Below are 20,413 nucleotides of genomic sequence, written 5' to 3'. Positions count from 1 at the left end.
TCGGGTCAATTGCAAATATACATCAGAGACGCCAGTTTCGCGAGCAACTGGAGCACCATGGCCTGACTGAGCTCCTTCAGAGGATGAAAGTGGCAGCTGGGGGGTTGGTACTGTTGGAAAAGGAAGTTGGGGTATATTTTGATGATAAGGCAGATGATAATCGAGCCAGTTAGGGTGAATAGAATTGAAGTCCGAGTGTTGGCAATGGAAGAATTATGTTGGGCTGGCGACTTCCTGTCATTCCATGCCTGGCTGCCTTAGGTAGTGCCTGAGAATGCGGCATGTCAGGTGGGCCGATGCCGGAGTAGCACAAGCAGGTCAAGCAGCATCCCATCAGTGCAAGACAGGATAAAATGTAAACCAAAAGTGTCGGAATCGACAATCTATAGTTGTCACTCGCAGCCATGAATTGGCCAATTGAAGACCCGCCATTTGAGCTTGTATACTCAGTTCGGTATCTGCTCGGAGATAGCTGGGCGGTGAGTCGCGGGGCCGCAGATTTTCTTTGAACGCAGGGATGAATCACACCCGCATTGTTGTTACGCAGACTCACAGCACGGCCCTTGCTCTCCTCCAGTCCGGGCCCTGGGTGTTACTCCTCACTTTTCACAAAATCTCTCACTTTCTCTTCCCCTCCTAACTATCCATTGACCCTCATCCATCATGGCCACCCCCTTCGTGGTCTCCTACGACCCCGCTGCGCCCTCCGACGGCCTCTCTCTGCAGCAGATTGCCTACTTTGGCCGTGTGCTGATCAAGGCCTCAGACGTCGCTCAGACTGAGGCTTTCATCCGTCAAAACTTCCGTCTTCTCGATATCTACGTCGATGCAACCAGCATTTCCTCGACCGGAGACCTCGTCGACATCCTCAACACCGGCGCAGCCAAAATCTTCATCTCCCTCGGGCAATTGACCGCGCTCTCCGATGAACAATCCGTTCCCTCCTCCAGACTCGTCGTATACACTTCATCTGATGCCGAGGTGGAAACATTCCAGAAATGGGTGGTCAAACACATTGAGCGTGAAGAGGCAGGCTTGTGCACGACTTCGTCTGCTGTCCACCACCTCTCTGTCAAGATGGGACTGAACCCGGAGGCCCAGCTTCTTTACCGTACCTACTCTAGCGACGTGACAGAGGAGGCTATCAAGGATACAATGAAGCAAGGGGGTGTCAGTATTGTGCCTTCGTCCGCGTTGGCTGTCAGCCGTGAGGAGTCGACTGGCAAGATCCAGGCTGGCTCTCTTATCGCGACCCGTGGTGTTAAGGACCAGAGCAATGGTCTTTATGCCACCACTGTCACCGATGAGAGGGGTACGTGTCTCGGATTTGTGTGGAGCAGTGATGAGAGTATCGCCGAGGCCCTCCGTACTGGTACTGGTGTCTACCAGAGCCGCAAGCGGGGCTTGTGGTATAAGGGCCAATCTAGTGGAGATGTGCAAGAATTAATCCGTGTTGGATTTGACTGCGATAGCGACTGCTTGGTCTTTATTGTTAAGCAAATTGGACGTGGTAAGTCATATAGCTGATCGTGTTGATCTGGTTACTGACCTTTCAAGGCTTCTGCCACCTTGGTACTGCTAGCTGTTTTGGGCCTTATACTGGTTTATCGCGTCTTCAGAAGACGCTCCAGGCCCGCAAAGCCGATGCCCCTGCTGGATCGTACACTGCCCGACTCTTCAACGAGCCCAAGCTCACACAAGCCAAGATCATGGAAGAAGCCGACGAATTGTGCCGTGCCGACACCAAGGAGGAAATTGCCTTCGAGGCTGCCGACCTCCTCTACTTTGCCCTCACTAGATGTGTTGCTGCCGGTGTTAGCCTCGAGGACGTGGAAAGGAACCTTGACCTGAAGAGCTTGAAGGTGAAGAGAAGAAAGGGTGACGCAAAGGGTCCTTGGGCCGAGAAGGCTGGGCTTGCACCTGCTCCCGAAGCCAAGTCTGCTCCTGTACCAGAACAACCCAAGACAGATACCTCTCGGATTGAGATGACCCGTGTTGTTACCGCTACAACCTCAGTGGAGAAGGTCGACGAATACCTCCAGCGGCCATCCCAGAAGTCCAACGATGAGATTGTTGGCCTCGTCAAGCCCATAATCCAGGACATCCGCGAGAATGGCGATGCCGGAGTGTTGAAATACACCCACAAGTTTGAGAAGGCAACATCCCTGACCTCGCCTGTTATCAAGGCGCCTTTCCCAGCCGAGCTCATGAAGCTATCTCCCGAGATCCAGGAAGCAATTGATGTCAGCATTGCCAACATTTCCAAGTTCCACGCCGCCCAAAAGGGCAGCAACGATGCTCTGAAGATGGAGACTATGCCTGGTGTGGTCTGCTCTCGCTTCTCGCGCGCTATTGAGCGTGTTGGTCTGTACATTCCTGGTGGAACTGCTGTTCTACCCTCTACTGCGATGATGCTGGGTGCTCCCGCCATGGTCGCTGGTTGCAAGAAGATCGTATTCGCCTCTCCTCCCCGTGCTGATGGCAGCATCACTCCTGAGATTGTCTACGTCGCCCACAAGGTTGGAGCCGAGAGCATTGTTCTTGCTGGAGGCGCCCAGGCAGTTGCCGCTATGGCGTACGGTACTGAGAGTGTTAGTAAGGTGGACAAGATCCTTGGACCTGGCAATCAGTTCGTCACTGCAGCCAAGATGTTCGTCTCGAATGATACCTCTGCCGGTGTCAGCATCGATATGCCTGCTGGACCTAGTGAAATCCTTGTCATTGCAGACAAGGCCGCCAACCCTGCATTCGTCGCCTCAGACCTTCTCAGCCAGGCTGAACACGGTGTTGATTCCCAGGTTATCCTCATTGCCATCGACCTTAACGAGAAGGAACTGCTGGCTATCGAGGACGAGGTGGACCGCCAGGCGAGAGCCCTTCCTCGCATGGACATTGTCAAGGGAGCTCTTGACCACTCTGTGACATTCGTAGTGAAGGATATCGACGAGGCAATGACGCTCAGCAACAAGTATGCCCCAGAGCATCTCCTTCTGCAGATCCAAAACGCCGAGGCCGTGGTCGAGAAGGTCCAGAACGCTGGTAGTGTCTTTATCGGCCAATGGACCCCCGAGAGTGTCGGTGACTACTCTGCTGGTGTCAACCACTCACTGCGTAAGTCTAATCCATTTGGGTCCTATTATATTTACTAACTTGCCTAGCAACCTACGGTTACGCCAAGCAGTACTCAGGTGTCAACCTCGGCTCGTTCCTCAAGCACATCACCAGCTCGAACCTCACTGCTGAGGGTCTTCTCGGCTTGTCCAAGACGGTGGAAACGCTTGCTGCTGTCGAGGGGCTGGATGCGCACAAGCGGGCTGTGAGCATCCGCGTTGCGGCGATGAAGCAGTAATTGCATTTATTTTGGTTTTGGAGTTGGTCACGATTTAGGAAAGGTTCTACGTGTGCATGATGATTCAATGAGCAATAAAAGTGATGTCTTAGAAATTCAACTGTGGTATCCAGACGCCGTATAATACAAATCTATAATGTAGAACCGAACCGACAACTTTTGCAGACCGTCATAAATCATGGCATGATGTATTGGAAAACAAATAAATCACCTCTTGCGCTCCTTGATTTTGAACTTCATGCCGTTCTTGTTAACGCCTCCGATCGAGTTGGACATCTTCGCCCGTTGTAGGTCCAGTGCACGCTCTGCGGCTGTGATATCGGCAAATTGCTTCTCCAGCGCCTTCAGCTTGTTCTTTCTCGTCTCGTCGGCCCTCTTTTTTAACTTCCGCGCCCGCCGTGCCTCATTCAGCGCCTGCTTCTCGGCCTCCAGCTCTTTCCGTGTCTTTTGCTTCTTCTGCTGCTCTCGCACACGAGCACCAAACGAGTCATCTCCATCCTCGTCGTCTTCCCTATCTTCCTCCTCTTGCAACGTCCTCTTCAAAGCCTTCTGACCGTCCCGATCATCCGCAAAAACCAACTTCTTCGGCTTCTTTTCCACAGCGTCGAACCCATCCCAATCATCCTCATCATCTTCCTCCTCTTCATCCCCTTCACTCTCACCACCACCAAGAACCCCCCTAATTCCCTCCTGAACCCTAACCTCCTCCTTAACCTTTTCCATCTCCCTTCGAACCCTCTCCCCAACCGTCCGAAGATACCCCGCATCCTGCGTCTTAAGCAACTTAATCGCATCATGGTTCAGACCCCTCGACGTCGCTGAGTCCCGCATCAAAGCACCATGTTTTCCCTTTGTCGCAGAGTGCGAGGACATCATCCCGAAGGCGAATTCATCTTCGTTGCGGTCGCGCGCTTTTTCTTCCAGGCGCTTCAGTTGGGATTTTTTCTTGGAGTAGTCTTTTGCGCGGAGGGAGTAGTCCTACACCAGTGAATCATTAGTAGCCGCTTAAAGGTTATTTGAAGTGAGCAGATTGTCTAGAAGAGCGACGCACCTTGTGCTTCTCGAGAATACCCCATTTTTCACGGCCTTGGAGTTGGCCTCGCTCGCGGTGCTGGCGGCGCTGGACGGCGTTGCGCATGGAGGACATTTTGGCGGGTTATTTTATTAAACAATTTAAGTATGACGAGAAAGACGTAAAAAGTAAAGAATAATAAAAAAGAAAGGTATGGCGCAATGAAAATGCGGTGGGTGGATGAGAGGTCGGAGGTAAAAAGCTCGACGGAGCAGAAATTAAAAAGTGCCAGTCGGGATGCGGAACTTTTGACTAAAATCACCTCCAGAGCTCGACTGGCCTGACTTGCCTGCCTGCCGTCCACCTCACGATCTCATCCCCGACCTCCCCTCCCCCCCTCCAGACCCTTCAATTAATTAAATAATCCCTCCCGACCTTAATGACACCGTCTTCAATTCCTTGACCGATAAAAAAGAAAGAAACAATGACAACCACAAACCCCCAATACAACCTCCGCAACCCTCTCCCGCTCTCCGCCGCCCAAGAAGCCGAAGTCAAGCAATTATACTACAAGCGCGTGCGATCCCATTGCGCGCCGGAAATCAAAGGTTCGTCCCAGTCAACACTATGTTTTATATCTTTCATGTCCCGGCCAAGCTAACGAATTGTCTGTCCTGCAGCGTTCGCCGAATGCGCCGTTAACCGCACTGTCACAGCAACATGGGTGTGCCGGACACAGCGACTCGCGATGAACTCGTGTATGCTTGAGCACGCGAAACCTGAGGAGGAGGACCGGGCGCGCGAGGAGTGGTTCTCGACGCATGGGGAGCGGCGGCGGGCGAAGGAGGAGGAGAATAAGAGGGTGGAGAAGCGGAGGGAGGAGGTTATTCGGATGATGAGGGAGGATGAGAGGAGGAAGAATGAGGCTGCTGCTGCTGCTGCTGCTGCTGCGGGCTCAGGGAAGTCAAATTGATTTGCCTACCTGCTCTTGTTTCCCCTGCCGTTATATGTCAGTTTTGACTGGGATCTGAGGCGTGTCGATGATGTTACGGCTTGGCTTCTGTATACATATTGTTTGATTAATTCGGGCGTTGTGCGTTGTTCTGTTTTGTTGACTTAGCATATTGCATCGAGCTGGGCTGAGTTTCGGTTTATTATGTATAGTACAGGATCACCCTGGAATTAGAATTGGACCCAATCTCTTCTTACAGAAGGAATACACCGGTTTGAATGGAAAATAAAACGCCTGTTTAATGCATATCCGGTTTAAACATCCGTCATGTCCTTATCTTCGTCCTCCCCACCTCCATCTCCCATAGCCGTATCTTCCCCGAAGATATCCTCCATCTTCCCATCCTCCTCTTCTCCATCTCCCTCCCCTTCTTCCCCGTCGCCAGCCCCAGCCATAACATCACCCTTCTCCTCCTCAGTAGGAACCTCCTCTTCCCCTTCACTCTCCCACTCATCACTCATCTTCCACCCAGTCCCCGTCAAGCAGAACCTCTCCGGCGGCAGTCTCATACCCGCCATAAGCACACTGTTACTAGACGCAGGCTTCGCATTCCCCTGTTCAAACCCCCTCGTCGCACCCGGCAACGCAACGCGATTCCTCTCACCAGCAACATCCATAAGAAACTCCTTCGGCAGCCCCGTCTGGAACTGGTAATGCAGACGCGACGCAATACTCAGCCGCAGTGACGGCAGCGTCATGGAATTGGCCTCGGGCGGGCCGCGGTTTGAACTTCCCCCTCCACCGTCGGAGCCTAGCCCCGCATATCCTTCCGTCGTGAGATGCACAGCGTCTTGCAGGACGCCCGAGGTGTATCGGTATGCGAAGTCGAGGAGTTGCAGGGGCACGCGCTCTTGGTAGGCTGTTATGCCTTGCGAGGCGAGGACCATGTGGATTAGGCGGACATCGCGCGGGCGCCGCGATTTACCGGAGTCTTTTAGCGATGTGGATGGGATTTGTGCGGGTTGGGAGGCTGGGGCTGGTGTTGTTGGTGGTGGTGCGGCGGTAGTGGATGACTGTGTGGGTTGCTGTTGTGAGAGCGCGGAGGCTGCGGCTGCGACATTGTTGGATTGGGGTTCGGCGGGGGGTGTGAGGGGTTGCGTTGAGGGTGCTGCTTGGGATTGGCCTGGCGATGCCATTTTGCGGTGTTGTTGCGTCGCTGCTGAAGAGCAGGCGGAGTGAAAGCGACTCAAGGGTTGGGTATCTAAGTTGGAGGTGAGATGCGCAATCGGCGGGATGTGTTGGTTGTATCAATATCGGATGAATCGCACGATTCACAGGGCGCGTCCGATGTGGATGGAGACGAGGTGACAATAGAGTGATTGAGCGAGAAGATGGAGAAAGCAGTTGAGGTTAAAGTTGAACTGAAATGCTGGAGATTCTGCCAATTGCCGCTAGTCCAGGATAGGAAAGTTGCTCAAGATCAGCCTCTATAGTGAAGGGATCACTGACAACACCCGCTCCTCATCATAATTATATTGTCAAAAGTTTTGGACATCACCAGATAATGCGTCGCTTTGAAAGAATACATGACGTGGTGGAGCCTGTCGAAGAGTATCGCCCTGGAGGATACCACCCAGTACACCTTCACGATGTCTTTAGCCACAGATACAAGATCATTGCAAAACTGGCATATGGCCAATTCTCAACAGTGTGGCTTGCAAATGATATAGAGCTGTAAGTATTTATCCTAGTATATGAACCAACTAACACCATACGTGAAGGGTCCATGGCAAAGTTGCACTGAAGATACTCAAGGCAGATGCATCGAAAGACAATACAGAACTCTCCATGCTTCTGAGTCTATCAGGATCTAACAACGAGCACCCTGGAAGAAAACATGCTATAGAATTACTTGACCACTTCTATCATGCAGGACCCAATGGAAACCATTTGTGCCTTGTTCTCCCTGCCATGATATCTGACGGACAGGCCATGGTAACTACTGGAACTCCACACCAAGCCGGGTATATACAGTGGTTGTCCCGCCAGATTCTGCTAGGCCTTGACTTTATTCACCAGTCGGGTATTGTTCATTGCGGTAAGCCACGATTCAATTGTCGGTAAGCTGTCTGCTGACTCTACCAGACTTACAGCCAGCGAATATACTGGTTTCTGTTACTAGTGGTATATCTGACGGCAAATTCATGCAACCTCCTGAGCTCGCTCCAGTTAAATGGCTCAATGGAGTTAAGCAAGACGATAGTGCCCCTGAGTATCTAATACCCTCGCAGAGACGACGTGGCCAACTAGACAACGTGCCCTTCTCGGCATTGGTTGTTAAGATTGGAGATCTGGGCGGTGGTAAGATATGCACCCACTACATTCTGTAATGGTTATCCCAACTAATGTTTACTTATAGCTCAATGGATGCATCAGTGTGGCCAGATTCCCGTGACACCCAGAGCCTTACGTGCACCCGAGCTGATAACTTGTAACTCGTGGGAGATCAGTATTGACACATGGGCTCTGGGCTGCTTAGTGAGTTACACCGTGTTGGAAGAAATTTTTCATCTAATATAATACGCAAAGATATTCGAACTGGCAACGAACGAGCCGTTATTCCCCCTTGGCATGTTTGGGCTTACACGGGACGAAATCGACAAGGAGCACGAAGGTCTCATTAGCCAGTTATTGGATTCTACTGACCGACGCCGATTGTTTACCACACATCTGGCGGATAGGTTAATGGGTCACTTTGGTGCTGATAATTTAAATCGTCTAGCGGACTTCCTTCTACTCATGCTCCAGAGAAGCCCACAGAAACGGCCGTCAGCGAAACAGTTACTATCATCGCCCTTTCTCGCAGACGAGACGAAGTGACAATCACGCGTCAATAGCATCCACCCCACGATACTCAAAATACCTACGCCACTCCACATCCTCAATAAGCGCCTGCTTCAAACTAATCTCATACGTAATCGAAAACTCAGGCCCCTCGTCCGACTCCGGCGCGGGATTCCTGGGCGGATAAATAACAATAACGCCCTGCGTCATCCGATCAAACAGATGCCGGTATACAACTGGCTTCGCGAACCCAAAGTCCGCACTCGTGATATTTGCATTGCGGTGATCCGTCTGCAATATCGACATAGGAGGGCACGAATCAATGCGGAGGTTCAGCGCAGACTTGTCGCGGATAGGTGCAATGGCCGTTAGCATCTCATCGAGAGCCTCTTGCGTGGTGCTGTTTGTCATCTCCCGGATATACAAGGCGAGTTTTGGCAGCGGCCATTCGGAGATTACTTCCGCGGCTGTTGGGGCCTTTACGGGTGCAGTTGTTGACAGCGCTGCGGATATTACGCAGTGCTGTAGCCGTGGGGGCACTTTCGGGCTGTGCATCCGGCGCCGCATATCAACTGCCTCTGACCAGAATAGCGGTTCTGATAAGTCGGCTTTGAAGACCGGTGCGCGGAGACGAGAGACTGTACGCCACAGGAACGCAGAGAATGCATCGTATGTCGAGATGCGGGTTCCCTCGGGGAGTCCTGCAAGCATTAACATTTTGAGCTCGGCTGCCTTGCTCTTCGGCAGGTGGAAGAGAAGCATTTCAGCAGGGATATGATCTGGATGGTGCTGCGGCGCGGGACGACCATCGACCTTGGATTCCTCAGCGACTTCGGGTTTTGTTACTCGTGATACGTCCAGGCATGCAGGATCCCATGGTGGAAAGGGTGTTCCGTTCGTCACCGCGTAGCAATTCTCTGCGAGTTGATGCGCAAGGCCCGCCCATCCCATTATATCATTTGCGTAGTGGTGATGATGCATGATGAGGACTAGCCCGCCGCGTACAAAATTTGCTTTATACGCCGCAGTAGTAGGACTGATGTCCGGATTTGCCTCTGGCTTCTCGCCATATGTCATCGGGGGCACGCTCCACTCATTCAGGTCGCCCAAGGCAGCGCAGCAGAAATTGCGCTGGGCGATGTCATCGAAGGATGGGTAGACGGTGCTGTCTTCAGGTGCGTCAAGCCATTGAACTATAAAGCGGACTGTGCTGTCTCTTTTCTTGACGAAGGAATGGCCACCACCGGGGTCTTTCTCGATTGTTCCGCAGAGGTTGCGGACTTGGCTGAGCGTGCGTGAAAGGCCGGCTTTTAAGATGTCGATAACGCGCGGTTTGTCTTCGTCGGCGAGTCTGAAGAAGATGGCGAAGTTGCAGTAGGTTAGACTTATTAGGTAGTCGAGGGTTGAGATCTTGAAGCGTTCCTCTTCTGGGTCGTTTTCCCAGCCCAGAGGGTGAAGGTGGAAAGCCTCTTGCTTTGGCATTGCGACTGCACCACAAGAAAAATGGAGGGGCGATTAGCAAACAGTAACGAGAGGGCCTGAAGTCTGATATTTATACGGCGATCATAATCCTGATAGCAGGGTTGAAAGCCCGCCGAGGTCTTGGTGGAGGGTAGCTCAGTATCCAAGTATCCCGGTCAGGATCAAGGCCTCCAACTCCGGCTCCAATGATGGGGTGACATCAATTCACGGCTTGGGAGACGTGCAGGGCTGATCCTCTTGGCTTCCAATCCAACGGTCATGGTGTTTACTGTTTACCTGTCTACCACCAACGCCGATGTTTCACCACTCACTAGCCCTGCGGAATACTGAGGACAGGACCCCTTGGCGAAAACTCGAAGATATGACGTACGGATCGGCTTTTGTCCAGAGTGAAGAGGAATGATCTGCTGGTAGATGATATATACACATCTATCTGGAACGTTGATACCACAACAAAGATAACATACTCTTCGCCAGGATTGTACCGAGGATTTTGTGCCAAGCACATACGGTATCATCAGAATTTTCGTGAGCTGCATTGCATGATTGCTTGCTGATTGTTGATTAGATTCAAAGCGCGTCTCGGCCTATTATTCTCTCGGCAACATGTCTTTGAGTTGGAAAAGAGTCGTCAACAGCCCTCCTGTCCCTTGGCAACATCATACAACGTCAGGTCATATTATCCATATTATCCGCTACAAGGAACTTGTCGCCTGCAGTTTTCACTACAGAGAAACAATACCAGCCAATCGAAATAGCTACAAAGATGAAGGGCGACATGCCCAGCATAGCATTATAGTCAAGATTTATATGCGACAGTGCTGAGCATTGGTATCGAGAGTTAACAAGAGTCATCACCATAAGCGCAGCAGAGTCGCACTAACTGGGTATCCGTGCATTTACGCAGGCTGCATGCTGGCGCTGCAACCTGGAGCTGGAGGGGTCGAGTCGGCCTTACCAACTTCAACAGCCCAAGGTCCACCTTCATCTCCATCTCCATCTCCATCTCTACCTTTACCTCTACCTTTACCTCTACCTCTACCTCTACCTCTACGCAACATTCAAAAACCAAAGCAGATGAGCAAGTCGCACGCAATGCACTACTGGCTCGACCAACCCCTCCGGAACGGCCAAGAACCCCACGAATGGGAACCAGGCAACGCAGAAGAAGCGGCAGCGAACATCGACAAGTGGTACAACGCCGGTCGTCCTTTATATCCCCTGGAGACCCTGCAAAGTATTAAAGACCAACTACAGCAGCCTCTGAAACAGGGCGACTTGATCTCCGTTAAGGGCTTTGATGGGGAGGTGTACGAGTGGCTTGTTCGGATTGGCGAGGTGAAGGAACGGTACGCGCGTGATCACGACAATGTCGACGAGGATGGATGGCCCATTGAGAATGAAGAGAAGAAGGAGGAGTGGGTGTTTTGTTCTGCGAGTATACACTATACTTCCTATGAAAGCCTCAAGGACTATTTGGAGTGGGATACGTCGAGGGCATACTGTCCAATTGGAATTGCGCACATTATGGTTCGTAAGGACCAGGAGGCTGAGGCTGTCAGTCATGTTGATGTCGAGGCCGGATTGGGGTCGTTCAGGGGCATTTTGGATGAATGGGAAGGGGGGGATACATGGCGCGAAATCAAGTCTACGCTGTTGTCCCTGGGCCTCCGCTGCAAGATCCCCAAGGTGATAGGTATGGCTTGCGGGAGATTTACAGCAAGTACAGGGTACGAAGAGTGCAAGCGGTCTGCAGTGCAACATGCATTCTTGGTACTGCTCAAAAGGGCTCTACAAGAGAGTGACCTGGGACCTGCAGAGGTCGCTTGCTACGCCCAAGATCCTGCATACTCTCAGACAGACCAGGCAGTGATGAAGGAATCAGGAATCGACGTGGTAGATGACCCAGAGGGCTTCCTACAGATGGATGACAACTCTCTCGTCTTCTGCTGTGGTCCCAATATCTGCGTGAAGCAGATAATGGCGGATACGGCGCGTCCCTCCATCATTATCTGGTGTGCTGTGAAAGAGGACAATCCAAAGTATAGCTCGTACGTTCTCTGTCTTGCTTTATCCTGGGCTGGCTGACAGGTTGATAGCACTGATCCGAATTCTTCACGCGTCCACAAGATGGTCGAGTCGTATGATAGGCTTGAATTTCCTGACGATCCCGACAATAATTTCACTACTATGGCGATATATGTAAAGAAGGAGTCTCGCGTGGTCAAACCGGACTGACACGCTGTTGTGTTGAGGGTATTAGCCATGGATATGTAGGTTGGCAGTGGTAACCACAAGAATATCAGTAAGAAGGAATGCCCGGCTGAACCGCGGATGAAGCACCTATAACTGGCGCGCCAGGCCTAACAACGTATACTTTGAAGTAATAAAACCTATGAGGACATTATTCTGGCCAGAATGGCAGTTTTGCCTCATAAAAATTGACGGCTGATCGGTGGAAACGTTTCGCTGGATTTTTTGGTATGCGTTCAGCACTCTCATATGCTTGCCACCATCTGCAGAACTGTATGAATTATAGAGCTTTGTCTGGTCTTGCGCAGCTCACTTGAAGGTGGATCGCGAAACATCTCGAGGGCGCTTTGCCTGTTCCATTAGAATACCAGTAATCGCCCTTTGATGCGGAAGGAAAGTGCATTCGCATCGGTCGCTCCTGCCATTTACCAAAGCTCTTCCGTTGCACCTTCCCCCGACGGAATACTCGCTCGGCCCAGCAAGGTAAATACGATGATGCGCCAGCCGGCCATTTGTTCCTGCCTATCTTGGAGCATCGGATGGTATGGGACTGAATGATGCTGTCACACAGATACTAAACCACCAGTTCCATCTTGTGCCTGCTTTGGGTCACTTAGGGTTAGGGCTACTCATGGGCGAACCCAAATAGGTTTATCAAGACCAAGTAAATGATGGCATGGTAATTATAGCGCCAGTCCGGGGACTTGAAAGGACGAGAGAGAATAATTGAACATTAGTCGTACGGAATGTAGGGGTTCTATTATTCGATTGTTGAAGCCTTGGATACGCCCAAATATAGACCTGCCGCCTGGCCGCATGTCCTCTTTCGAGAATCTATACACTCAAGGCGCACTATTGATAGCCAGACTTCTTGCTCGCAACACCTCTTAATGACCAATTTGCCTGGGGATGTGTGCCTAACTCTGGTGGGTAATCGAGGTAAAAACTCGCCCTTGACGGTGAAGAGTACCTAGGCATCTGCCTTGGCCCTGAACGCCCAGCGCAGACTAGGTACGAATTTAGGAACCATTCCTGCTCAGGGCTTATAGACGAGTGCGTCTATATGGCCATCTTAGAGATGGATACTAAAATAACAAATGTAAGTACTGCAATCTACCGAAGTAAAACCGTGCGAGGGATGAGATGCCAAGTTGGTAGTCGAATCTGCTAGTGCAGACATTGTTCTAGATTGACGGAGATGATCCGAACATCAACTGATGGCAAACATTTCCTCCGTTCAACCATTCGAATGTACTGGGAGTTATTTGGTGGCCGTGGATATATCAGCGTCTACGTCGGGCTGTATCGACATCTACCCCAATTGTCTCAAGCGTGAGCAATCTGGTGCAATTACTGATAGTTTCAATTGTTTAAAAGAGGACCAAACATGGGATTGTTGCAGCCAAGAGAAGCAAAAGGCCAACGATTATGGCTCATTCAATATAGTTGGCAATTTCCCCTGCTTGCGGATTTCCGTGTGTCAGGACATGCCCTCACGGTGTCAATTCCCCGCAAGCCCCTCGCCAATCGCAGCCGCCATAAAATGATGGACAGACTTTTGCGGCGATCTCGGGTCATCTGGACTCAATTCCCAATAGAAGAAATGCCGCTCTTCGGCACGGGTTGTAACGGGTAGGCATCGGAGTTCAGGCCGCGCCCGCAACCGGGCTCGGCGATATCCAGCCGTGGACGATGAGCCTATGACAAATTGGCGGTGCAGGGGCTTGAATCCTGGAGAGTGCGAGAAGTGAGAAGAGCGGCAGTGGCACCATCCTGTGCATACAAAGGGAAGGTATAGACACCATCACGTGGAGCACTAGGCCTGTCCAGACAACGCGGGGTCTCCAGCCTTCTCCAGCTCTCGCGTCATCTTCTTGGCCTCCAGCTCCAGCTTCCCAACCGAAAATATCCATCCCGTATCATCGGGACAAGACGGTGTCCATCACCAGTCATTGGCAAAGTGGCTGCCGTGATAAAACGCTTGCAAGCACATGACCTTCTTTCAAACTGAGGCCGGGTCGGCTCAGCCAACGACAGACAAGCCTCGCAGCTGGCGTTGTCCTCTCTGTCTCGCGTCCGCTCCCATCCAGTAAGCTCTTGCTTGGCAAGAGTAAGCGTCTCCAAAACTCTTCTTTTGCGTGCTTTCCAAGACCGCCAAGGCCACGGAGGTGCCACCGGCACCCGGAGACTGTCATCCCCCCGACTTTCTTGCCCCAGAGAAAACCGGTGTTTGATCGGTGTCCCCGGCTTCATCCCCCTTGCACCCCGCTACGATATGTGTTTGTGAGATTAGGCTTCCACTCTTCCGGGATGGGCAAGACATCGGAAAGACTCCGAGTCATGCAACCCGTCATTCTCCGGTATCAAGAGACTCCAGACTGGGGATGTCATTCTCGGCGCACAAACCCCGGCAAGGGTCTCGTGGCTCACATTTTCTCCAGATGGGGTGGCGCCCTCGCTTCCTTCGCGGGGATCTCGATGCAGATGAGCTGAACTGTGCATTCCCTCAACCCTTGGCAGTCGAGGTTGCTATCTCGCACTGTGCCATCTTGTTCACTCTCGGAACTTGGGCAGCAAGCACCTGCACTCGGGAGTTGGAGTAGATTGAAATATAGTATCTAGACCTAATCGATTTACCTTCCTCTAGGCCGGGAGTCGGGACCTTGTTTGACCTTGGCTGACTGCATTCCTTTGTCTTGTTTTCGTCCTTACATGACTGTGGGCGAAAATTGTGTGAGCTAGCGCGTCTGGGCATCCACGTTGAGACCAGTCAATCCAAGAAATGCATCCAAAACGGGTTGTGCTCGACAGCCTTGCTGCAACCCCAGATTGCTTAGGCCCTTGGCAGCACCTTGGCACGCCGTGGATTTGTAGCCCGCCGTGGGGCTTGTACGCAATGGAAAGCCGCACAAGCCATGGGAGGGGTTTCATTATGAGGGACTATCATCATTGCGTGGGGTGGTGTCGTACACCCTCCGCATGAAATCTTTGATGCGAGCCGCGCAAGACGATGGCAGGGGGGGTGTATATAAGCTAGACAAAGCCGCCGTGAGCTATAAAAGTAAGAGTCAACTTTCCTTGATCCAACAAGAAGCCCCCGTCAAAAACAAGGCTTTCGTGTTTCAACGAAAAGTGACCATGTCTTCACACAACGAGCCTGCTGAGCCCATCGCCGAGGGGATTTGGGCTGTCGCAAAGCAGTCCTGGGTTGATCTCTTCAGATGGCGGCAGCGTGTCGAAATAATTAACGAGCATGGCGAGAAGCATGCGGAATGGCAGGACCCTGATGCCTTCCAAAATCCTATCAAACTTTTCATGTTGCTGAGTGCGCGGGACTGGCTCTTCTTTCTCGTCGGCCTTGCCGCCTGGACTGCGGATGCGTTTGACTTCCACGCGCTATCCATTCAGCAGGTGAAGCTTGCCGACTACTATGGGAGGACTAAGACAGACATATCCACCGCCATTACTCTGACGTTGCTGCTGAGAAGTGTGGGAGCAGCATTCTTCGGTCTAGCGGGTGACAGATGGGGTCGTAAATGGCCTATGGTCGTCAACATGATCGTGCTTGGAGTCCTCCAGATTGCAACAATTTACAGTGGCACGTTCCAGCAGTTCTTGGCCGTGAGAAGTTTGTTCGGACTGTTCATGGGTGGTGTATATGGAAACGCTATTGCCATGGCTCTGGAACATTGCCCGTACGTATCACTCCTTGAGCAGGATAACTTCTTCGGTATTAATTGTTGCATAGTGTCAGTGCCCGTGGTCTTATGTCTGGAATCCTCCAGCAAGGCTACTCTCTTGGATATGTCTTTGCTGCATGTGCCAACTTGGGAGTTGGCGGAGAAACTGAAACCTTCAAGACGGTGTTTTGGATTGCAGGTATTTCTACTAAATCGCGAATATATCGAAATGTTCTGACGAAATTCAGCTGGAATCTCGATTGGTATTGGTCTAATTCGTGTACTCTTCCCGGAGTCGAAACAATTTCTTGAGGCAAAGGCAGCAGGAAAAGAGTCGGTTAGTGCTGGAGAGTTTTGGAGAGAGACAAAACACATGGCTGGTCAAGAATGGAAGATTTCGGTTTATTGCATTATCCTGATGACTTGGGTGCGCACGCTTTTTCTCATATATGACAAATGACCGAACTAACCATATACAGTTCAACTATTATTCCCACACGTCTCAAGACTCTTACACTACATTCATGTTGACCCAAAAGGAACTGGAAAACGATGGTGCTTCTCGCGCCTCAATTATCATGAAGACTGGCGCCTGTGTTGGTGGCACCATCATTGGATATCTATCGCAGTTTGTTGGACGTCGCCGTGCTATTATTGTTGCGGCTTTTATATCCGGTGTACTCATCCCTGCCTGGATCCTTCCCAAAACCGAGAGATCCCTCAGCGTAACTGGATTCTTCCTCCAATTCTTTGTGCAGGGTGCTTGGGGTGTCATTCCCATCCACTTGAACGAGCTCTCTCCACCTGCCTTCCGATCCCTCTTTCCAGGTACGTTTGCATCCTTAGCCCGTAGGATTATGCATACATTCTAACAAAGTTCAAGGTCTCACCTACCAGCTCGGAAATATGATCTCCTCCCCATCAGCACAGATTGTCAACGCTGTCGCAGAAAAGACATTTATCACCGGTCCATCTGGAACACCTGTTGAGGCCTACGGTCCTACTATGGGTGTAGCTACTGCGATTATCGCTACCGGAATCATGGTGACAACCGCCTTCGGACCGGAGAAGCGTGGTCGCCGCTTCGAGACCGCTGTCGTGGGGGTTCAAGAGGAGCTGAAGACAAAGACCGTGGAAGACCCTGAGAAGGGGGACTACGAGCCGGCCGACGAAAACATTGAACGCGCGCCCAAGACTTAGGTTTCTCTTTCATCCATTCATGACAGGTAATGTGGTACATGATGAAACGATGGTGGACGATTTGACATATGGTCGAACCGTGTTGATTGTTATGAACTTAAAGGCTAGTGATTTGCAGGAACTTCCTCGATAGTTTCCAATTGAAGTGAAAATTTCACAGTCTTCATTTTCTCTCATAAACACTAATCATATCCGACCCCTTCCCAACCTCATACGTCCTTTCTGGCTGCACATACAGCCGCCTTGTAAATTTCCCAACTCCCTCATCCCCTCCAGCCAGAATCTCCCAATGCACCCCGTTCACACCCCACGGAGGCCCAGGAAGCCCAGGGTCCTTATACATGGGAAACTCCAAACAAATTAACAGTCCATCGGGTTTCAAGAGCACTGCCATCCGCTCCGCCCACCGTCCCCGCTGACTCGGATGCAGGGCACATAGAAACTACGTCTTGTCAGCACTAACCCCAGAATCCACAGCAGTGCAGTAAATCCAATCTCAAGTGGAAAAGGGAAAAGGAAAAAATCACTCACAGTATAATCATATATAATATCGAACTGCTCAACATCCAGCCCCTCAAGCCAAGCCGCGTCAAAGAAGTCTCCTTCTACGAACTGCGCCTTTCCCTTTCCCGGCTGGAAAACACCGGGATTTTCTTTCCATGCTTTCCCGAAATTACACTCCTGCGGAGATGTAAGTTCTTTCTCCGCAAACTCTCCCGCCTCTGAGACTGCGGTTTCCGAGATCTCAAGGCCGTATGCGTCGAATCCGTGGAGAGCCAGGGTGATCACGTCGTAGCCCCGGCCGCAGCCCTGTGCCAACCCATCAATATAAAACTTATTTCCTGAACCCCTGGTGTGGAAATACTAGGGCCAGACAGTGGGAGACAATAACCAAAAAATCGAGATATACATACTGGCACAAGCACGTTCTTCCTCCTCCTTCCTACCTCCTCCCCACCTTTCCGCTGACTGCTAGTAGCAGCAGCGTGGAACGGATAAAACAGCGTCTCTTTATATGCCTCCACCAAATCAATCAAAGCCGGAGACGGAATACCTCTATCCCAGAGGTCGCTTTCCCCCGAGTTCCATAGATCGGACCATGCTTCGCCGTGGGAGGGCGTGGGTCTAGACGTGTTGGAGTGGTGTTGAGCATGTGATGGAGCTAGCTGGCTGAATTGTAAACATTAGGGGAAACTACCTACCTATTCTCGAATTGTGAGATTAAACGGCCTTTTGGGGGCTGGGGTGTCATTATTTTTGTGCTTTTTAGGTTGCTAGGTTGGATGGTAGTTGAGGAGTAGGTATGCGTGTTAGGTTAATGTTGTGGGGATGAGGGGGAGGGTCTTGGCGGGGAGAACTATATTTTTGGTTCAGGAGTTTAGGGCTTGGGCATACAATATATTGACATTTATAAAGCCGGGATGAGATAGCCCTATCGTGCGAGACTCTCAATGGCAAAATAGCACCATGACATAATGTAGTCTCAAATCTCAAGTTTTAGCTCTCGAGAAACCCTCTTAGCTAGTAAACCCAAACCACTTCAGATCCTCTTCCCCCTGAATCTGGATGTTATGATCGACTCCATTCGCCAAAATCCCCTGTAGATTCGGGCCCCAGATCGTCTTATCCCAGTTCTCCACGGGCGTATCATTCTGCGTCTCCTGCGGCGAGTCATAGGTGTACCCAAAGACGCCTGCCCACTGCTTGCAAGTCTCGTAGTAGTTCTGGGTGTCTAGCGTGGTATCCTGGCTCCCATGGTAGATCTGCAACTTCGGCCTGTCACCGTCGTAGTCGGGGTACATAGCCTTTGCGATCTCGGCCCAGTGCTCAGGCGTGCTGACGGACTCTCCCGTCGAGCAGGTGCTGTTCCACCAGGCTTGTTCGTCGGCTTCGGCATAGAAACATCCAGCTGCTACACCTGCGTAAGCGATACCGGCGGAGAAGAGCTCGGGGTATGTGGCTGCCATGACATTCTGTCGTTGTTAGTTTGTACTGAATTCTTACAAAGCAGCTGGGAGCCTACAGTCATCATTGCACCGGAGCTGGTTCCTGTCACGAAGACGCGGCTGGAGTCCGCGTTGTACTGGTCAATCGTCCAGGTCACCATGTTGGCGATGGAGTTGCTGTTGCCGCCCCCGTCGTGGGTTAAAGATGACTGGGAGCTAACGTCCCAGCAGGTGCCCTCATACGGGCTTTCCGGGTAAATGACGATGAATCCGTGGGTTTCTGCATACTGGGCGTAAGGGGTGCCGCTGAAGTACGCTTGAGCGGTTCCTGTGCCTGGTAATCATCTATCAGCGAAGCACGCTTCTCGGCAGTAAGATGTTTATACAGTAGTGGATCGCTACAACAATGGCAGGGCTGGTAGCCAGATTCTCCGGGACGTATACATAGAAACCGACGTTGGTAGGATTCTCTCCAAAATCGGTGACTTGGGACAGCTGCCCGGGTGTTGGAGCACGTCGGCTCAACGTAAAAGCGCTGCAAGCGAACGCATAGAAGAGAACCGAGAGTATATGTCGTAGCGGGACCATGATGAGTGTAGGTCGCATGAACGTCAAGGTATTTAGAGGATTGAAGGTGCCGGGTTGGGACCCTTCATATATCTCCGATTTCAATTTCAATCATCACTGGGGTCGTCCAGACAGCTGCAGCCCCTCAATTAATCCCATACTCGCTAAGTACGGCCTCGACACGGGGAAGCAGAAACGAGAGTCCGCATCTAAAACGCCGGGGCGTGATCGACAGACAAAGCTGCCAAAACGAAAACAGCCTTGTCATGGAATGATTGAGGGTGACCCGGGCAAATTGCTTCTGCACGCTTTAATCTTATTTTCGATGTTTCCCCTCGCTGGGATTTGATGCTTCGCCCAAACTGGTGCGGCGATTTTTCTCGGCGCTTCGGCCTTGCAGAATGAGGAATCTTCCGCTGGCCCGTCTGAATCATGAGTGAAACTCTGGTATGGGCGTTGGTGTAGCGGATGATCCATTCATCATGATTTGCCCAGCATTGTGGACAGTCGTCACCCTCATTCTCCATGTTGATTGCAGATGCCAATATTCTCTTCCTGCAGTTGATGACATCGGATCTACCCGACGTAGGTCAATGTTCAAAGTTCGATACGACTCCATGTAGAAGAATAACGACTGTTTACGCCATCGCTGTAATCTCAAAGACGACACCGACCAGGTCAGATAAACTAGCTCTCATCCTTTGAATAGCAAACGGCGACAGGAAAGCTGTGATGGAATCTAGTTGTCAGCTTTGGTCAGTTTGTAAAGGGAAGGGTATCAGTAGTGTACCTGCAGATGTTGCAGAAGAGAATTGAGGGACTGACGGATTGAACAGAGTTTTTCTCATCACCTGATACCAGAATCCTCTTTTTTCTCCTAATCTTTCCCTCATCCTTCGCATTCTGTTCAATACAGAGACAGCGAGTCCTATACAAGCCAGGCCCTTAAGAACTCTGACATATTCTGCAGCAAATGGGCCAGTTCAGTCTCATACTCCTTCGAGACGCTCAAGGACAGTCATACGCTTTCTATCTTAATACTCCACTCTATAAGGATGCGGAGACCTATACTCACGTGGATAGCCTGTGAACAACGCTACTGCGGTTGAGACCTTTCGGCAGACCAAT

The 20,413-nt window shown here is 51.2% G+C and overlaps 11 protein-coding genes across 11 annotated transcripts; 5 read left to right on the top strand and 6 right to left on the bottom strand.

Moving 5' to 3' along the window:
* Positions 1–663: 663 nt before the first annotated feature.
* Positions 664–3,349, top strand: HIS4 (histidine biosynthesis protein HIS4; the record flags this gene model as incomplete). The annotated part of the gene is made up of 3 exons (XM_041695612.1): positions 664–1,510; positions 1,558–3,111; positions 3,159–3,349. The coding sequence occupies 3 exons, from the start codon at positions 664–666 to the stop codon at positions 3,347–3,349; spliced, it is 2,592 nt and encodes an 863-aa protein (XP_041550562.1).
* Positions 3,350–3,556: 207 nt separating this feature from the next.
* APUU_11195S (rRNA-processing protein UTP11) lies at positions 3,557–4,496 on the bottom strand (the record flags this gene model as incomplete). The annotated part of the gene is made up of 2 exons (XM_041695601.1): positions 3,557–4,327; positions 4,401–4,496. 2 exons carry the CDS (start codon positions 4,494–4,496, stop codon positions 3,557–3,559), a joined length of 867 nt encoding a protein of 288 aa, XP_041550561.1.
* Positions 4,497–4,845: 349 nt separating this feature from the next.
* On the top strand, positions 4,846–5,334 carry APUU_11194A (uncharacterized protein; the record flags this gene model as incomplete). Its single annotated transcript, XM_041695590.1, has 2 exons — positions 4,846–4,969; positions 5,042–5,334. The coding sequence occupies 2 exons, from the start codon at positions 4,846–4,848 to the stop codon at positions 5,332–5,334; spliced, it is 417 nt and encodes a 138-aa protein (XP_041550560.1).
* A 293-nt stretch (positions 5,335–5,627) lies between these two features.
* Positions 5,628–6,509, bottom strand: TAF9 (putative transcription initiation factor TFIID, 31kD subunit; the record flags this gene model as incomplete). The annotated part of the gene is made up of 1 exon (XM_041695579.1): positions 5,628–6,509. One exon carries the CDS (start codon positions 6,507–6,509, stop codon positions 5,628–5,630), a length of 882 nt encoding a protein of 293 aa, XP_041550559.1.
* Positions 6,510–6,877: 368 nt separating this feature from the next.
* APUU_11192A (uncharacterized protein) lies at positions 6,878–8,193 on the top strand (the record flags this gene model as incomplete). The annotated part of the gene is made up of 5 exons (XM_041695568.1): positions 6,878–7,047; positions 7,095–7,411; positions 7,459–7,674; positions 7,733–7,851; positions 7,903–8,193. 5 exons carry the CDS (start codon positions 6,878–6,880, stop codon positions 8,191–8,193), a joined length of 1,113 nt encoding a protein of 370 aa, XP_041550558.1.
* Positions 8,194–8,196: 3 nt separating this feature from the next.
* On the bottom strand, positions 8,197–9,639 carry APUU_11191S (uncharacterized protein; the record flags this gene model as incomplete). Its single annotated transcript, XM_041695557.1, has 1 exon — positions 8,197–9,639. The coding sequence occupies one exon, from the start codon at positions 9,637–9,639 to the stop codon at positions 8,197–8,199; it is 1,443 nt and encodes a 480-aa protein (XP_041550557.1).
* A 912-nt stretch (positions 9,640–10,551) lies between these two features.
* Positions 10,552–11,877, top strand: APUU_11190A (SRR1 family protein; the record flags this gene model as incomplete). Its single annotated transcript, XM_041695546.1, has 2 exons — positions 10,552–11,690; positions 11,739–11,877. The coding sequence occupies 2 exons, from the start codon at positions 10,552–10,554 to the stop codon at positions 11,875–11,877; spliced, it is 1,278 nt and encodes a 425-aa protein (XP_041550556.1).
* A 2,994-nt stretch (positions 11,878–14,871) lies between these two features.
* On the top strand, positions 14,872–16,772 carry APUU_11189A (carboxylic acid transport protein; the record flags this gene model as incomplete). Its single annotated transcript, XM_041695534.1, has 5 exons — positions 14,872–15,587; positions 15,641–15,771; positions 15,821–15,999; positions 16,052–16,400; positions 16,456–16,772. 5 exons carry the CDS (start codon positions 14,872–14,874, stop codon positions 16,770–16,772), a joined length of 1,692 nt encoding a protein of 563 aa, XP_041550555.1.
* Positions 16,773–16,935: 163 nt separating this feature from the next.
* APUU_11188S (uncharacterized protein) lies at positions 16,936–18,024 on the bottom strand (the record flags this gene model as incomplete). Its single annotated transcript, XM_041695523.1, has 4 exons — positions 16,936–17,214; positions 17,304–17,582; positions 17,687–17,897; positions 17,975–18,024. The coding sequence occupies 4 exons, from the start codon at positions 18,022–18,024 to the stop codon at positions 16,936–16,938; spliced, it is 819 nt and encodes a 272-aa protein (XP_041550554.1).
* A 265-nt stretch (positions 18,025–18,289) lies between these two features.
* APUU_11187S (acetyl xylan esterase) lies at positions 18,290–19,306 on the bottom strand (the record flags this gene model as incomplete). Its single annotated transcript, XM_041695512.1, has 3 exons — positions 18,290–18,745; positions 18,796–19,052; positions 19,105–19,306. 3 exons carry the CDS (start codon positions 19,304–19,306, stop codon positions 18,290–18,292), a joined length of 915 nt encoding a protein of 304 aa, XP_041550553.1.
* Positions 19,307–19,494: 188 nt separating this feature from the next.
* APUU_11186S (uncharacterized protein) lies at positions 19,495–19,812 on the bottom strand (the record flags this gene model as incomplete). The annotated part of the gene is made up of 1 exon (XM_041695501.1): positions 19,495–19,812. The coding sequence occupies one exon, from the start codon at positions 19,810–19,812 to the stop codon at positions 19,495–19,497; it is 318 nt and encodes a 105-aa protein (XP_041550552.1).
* Between the last annotated feature and the right edge of the window lie 601 nt (positions 19,813–20,413).

This window comes from Aspergillus puulaauensis, chromosome 1 (assembly GCF_016861865.1).
Source record: "Aspergillus puulaauensis MK2 DNA, chromosome 1, nearly complete sequence".
NCBI lineage: Eukaryota > Fungi > Ascomycota > Eurotiomycetes > Eurotiales > Aspergillaceae > Aspergillus > Aspergillus puulaauensis.
The sequence above is the reverse complement of the archived record's forward strand: the minus strand, read 5'-3'. Positions and strand labels throughout refer to the sequence as shown.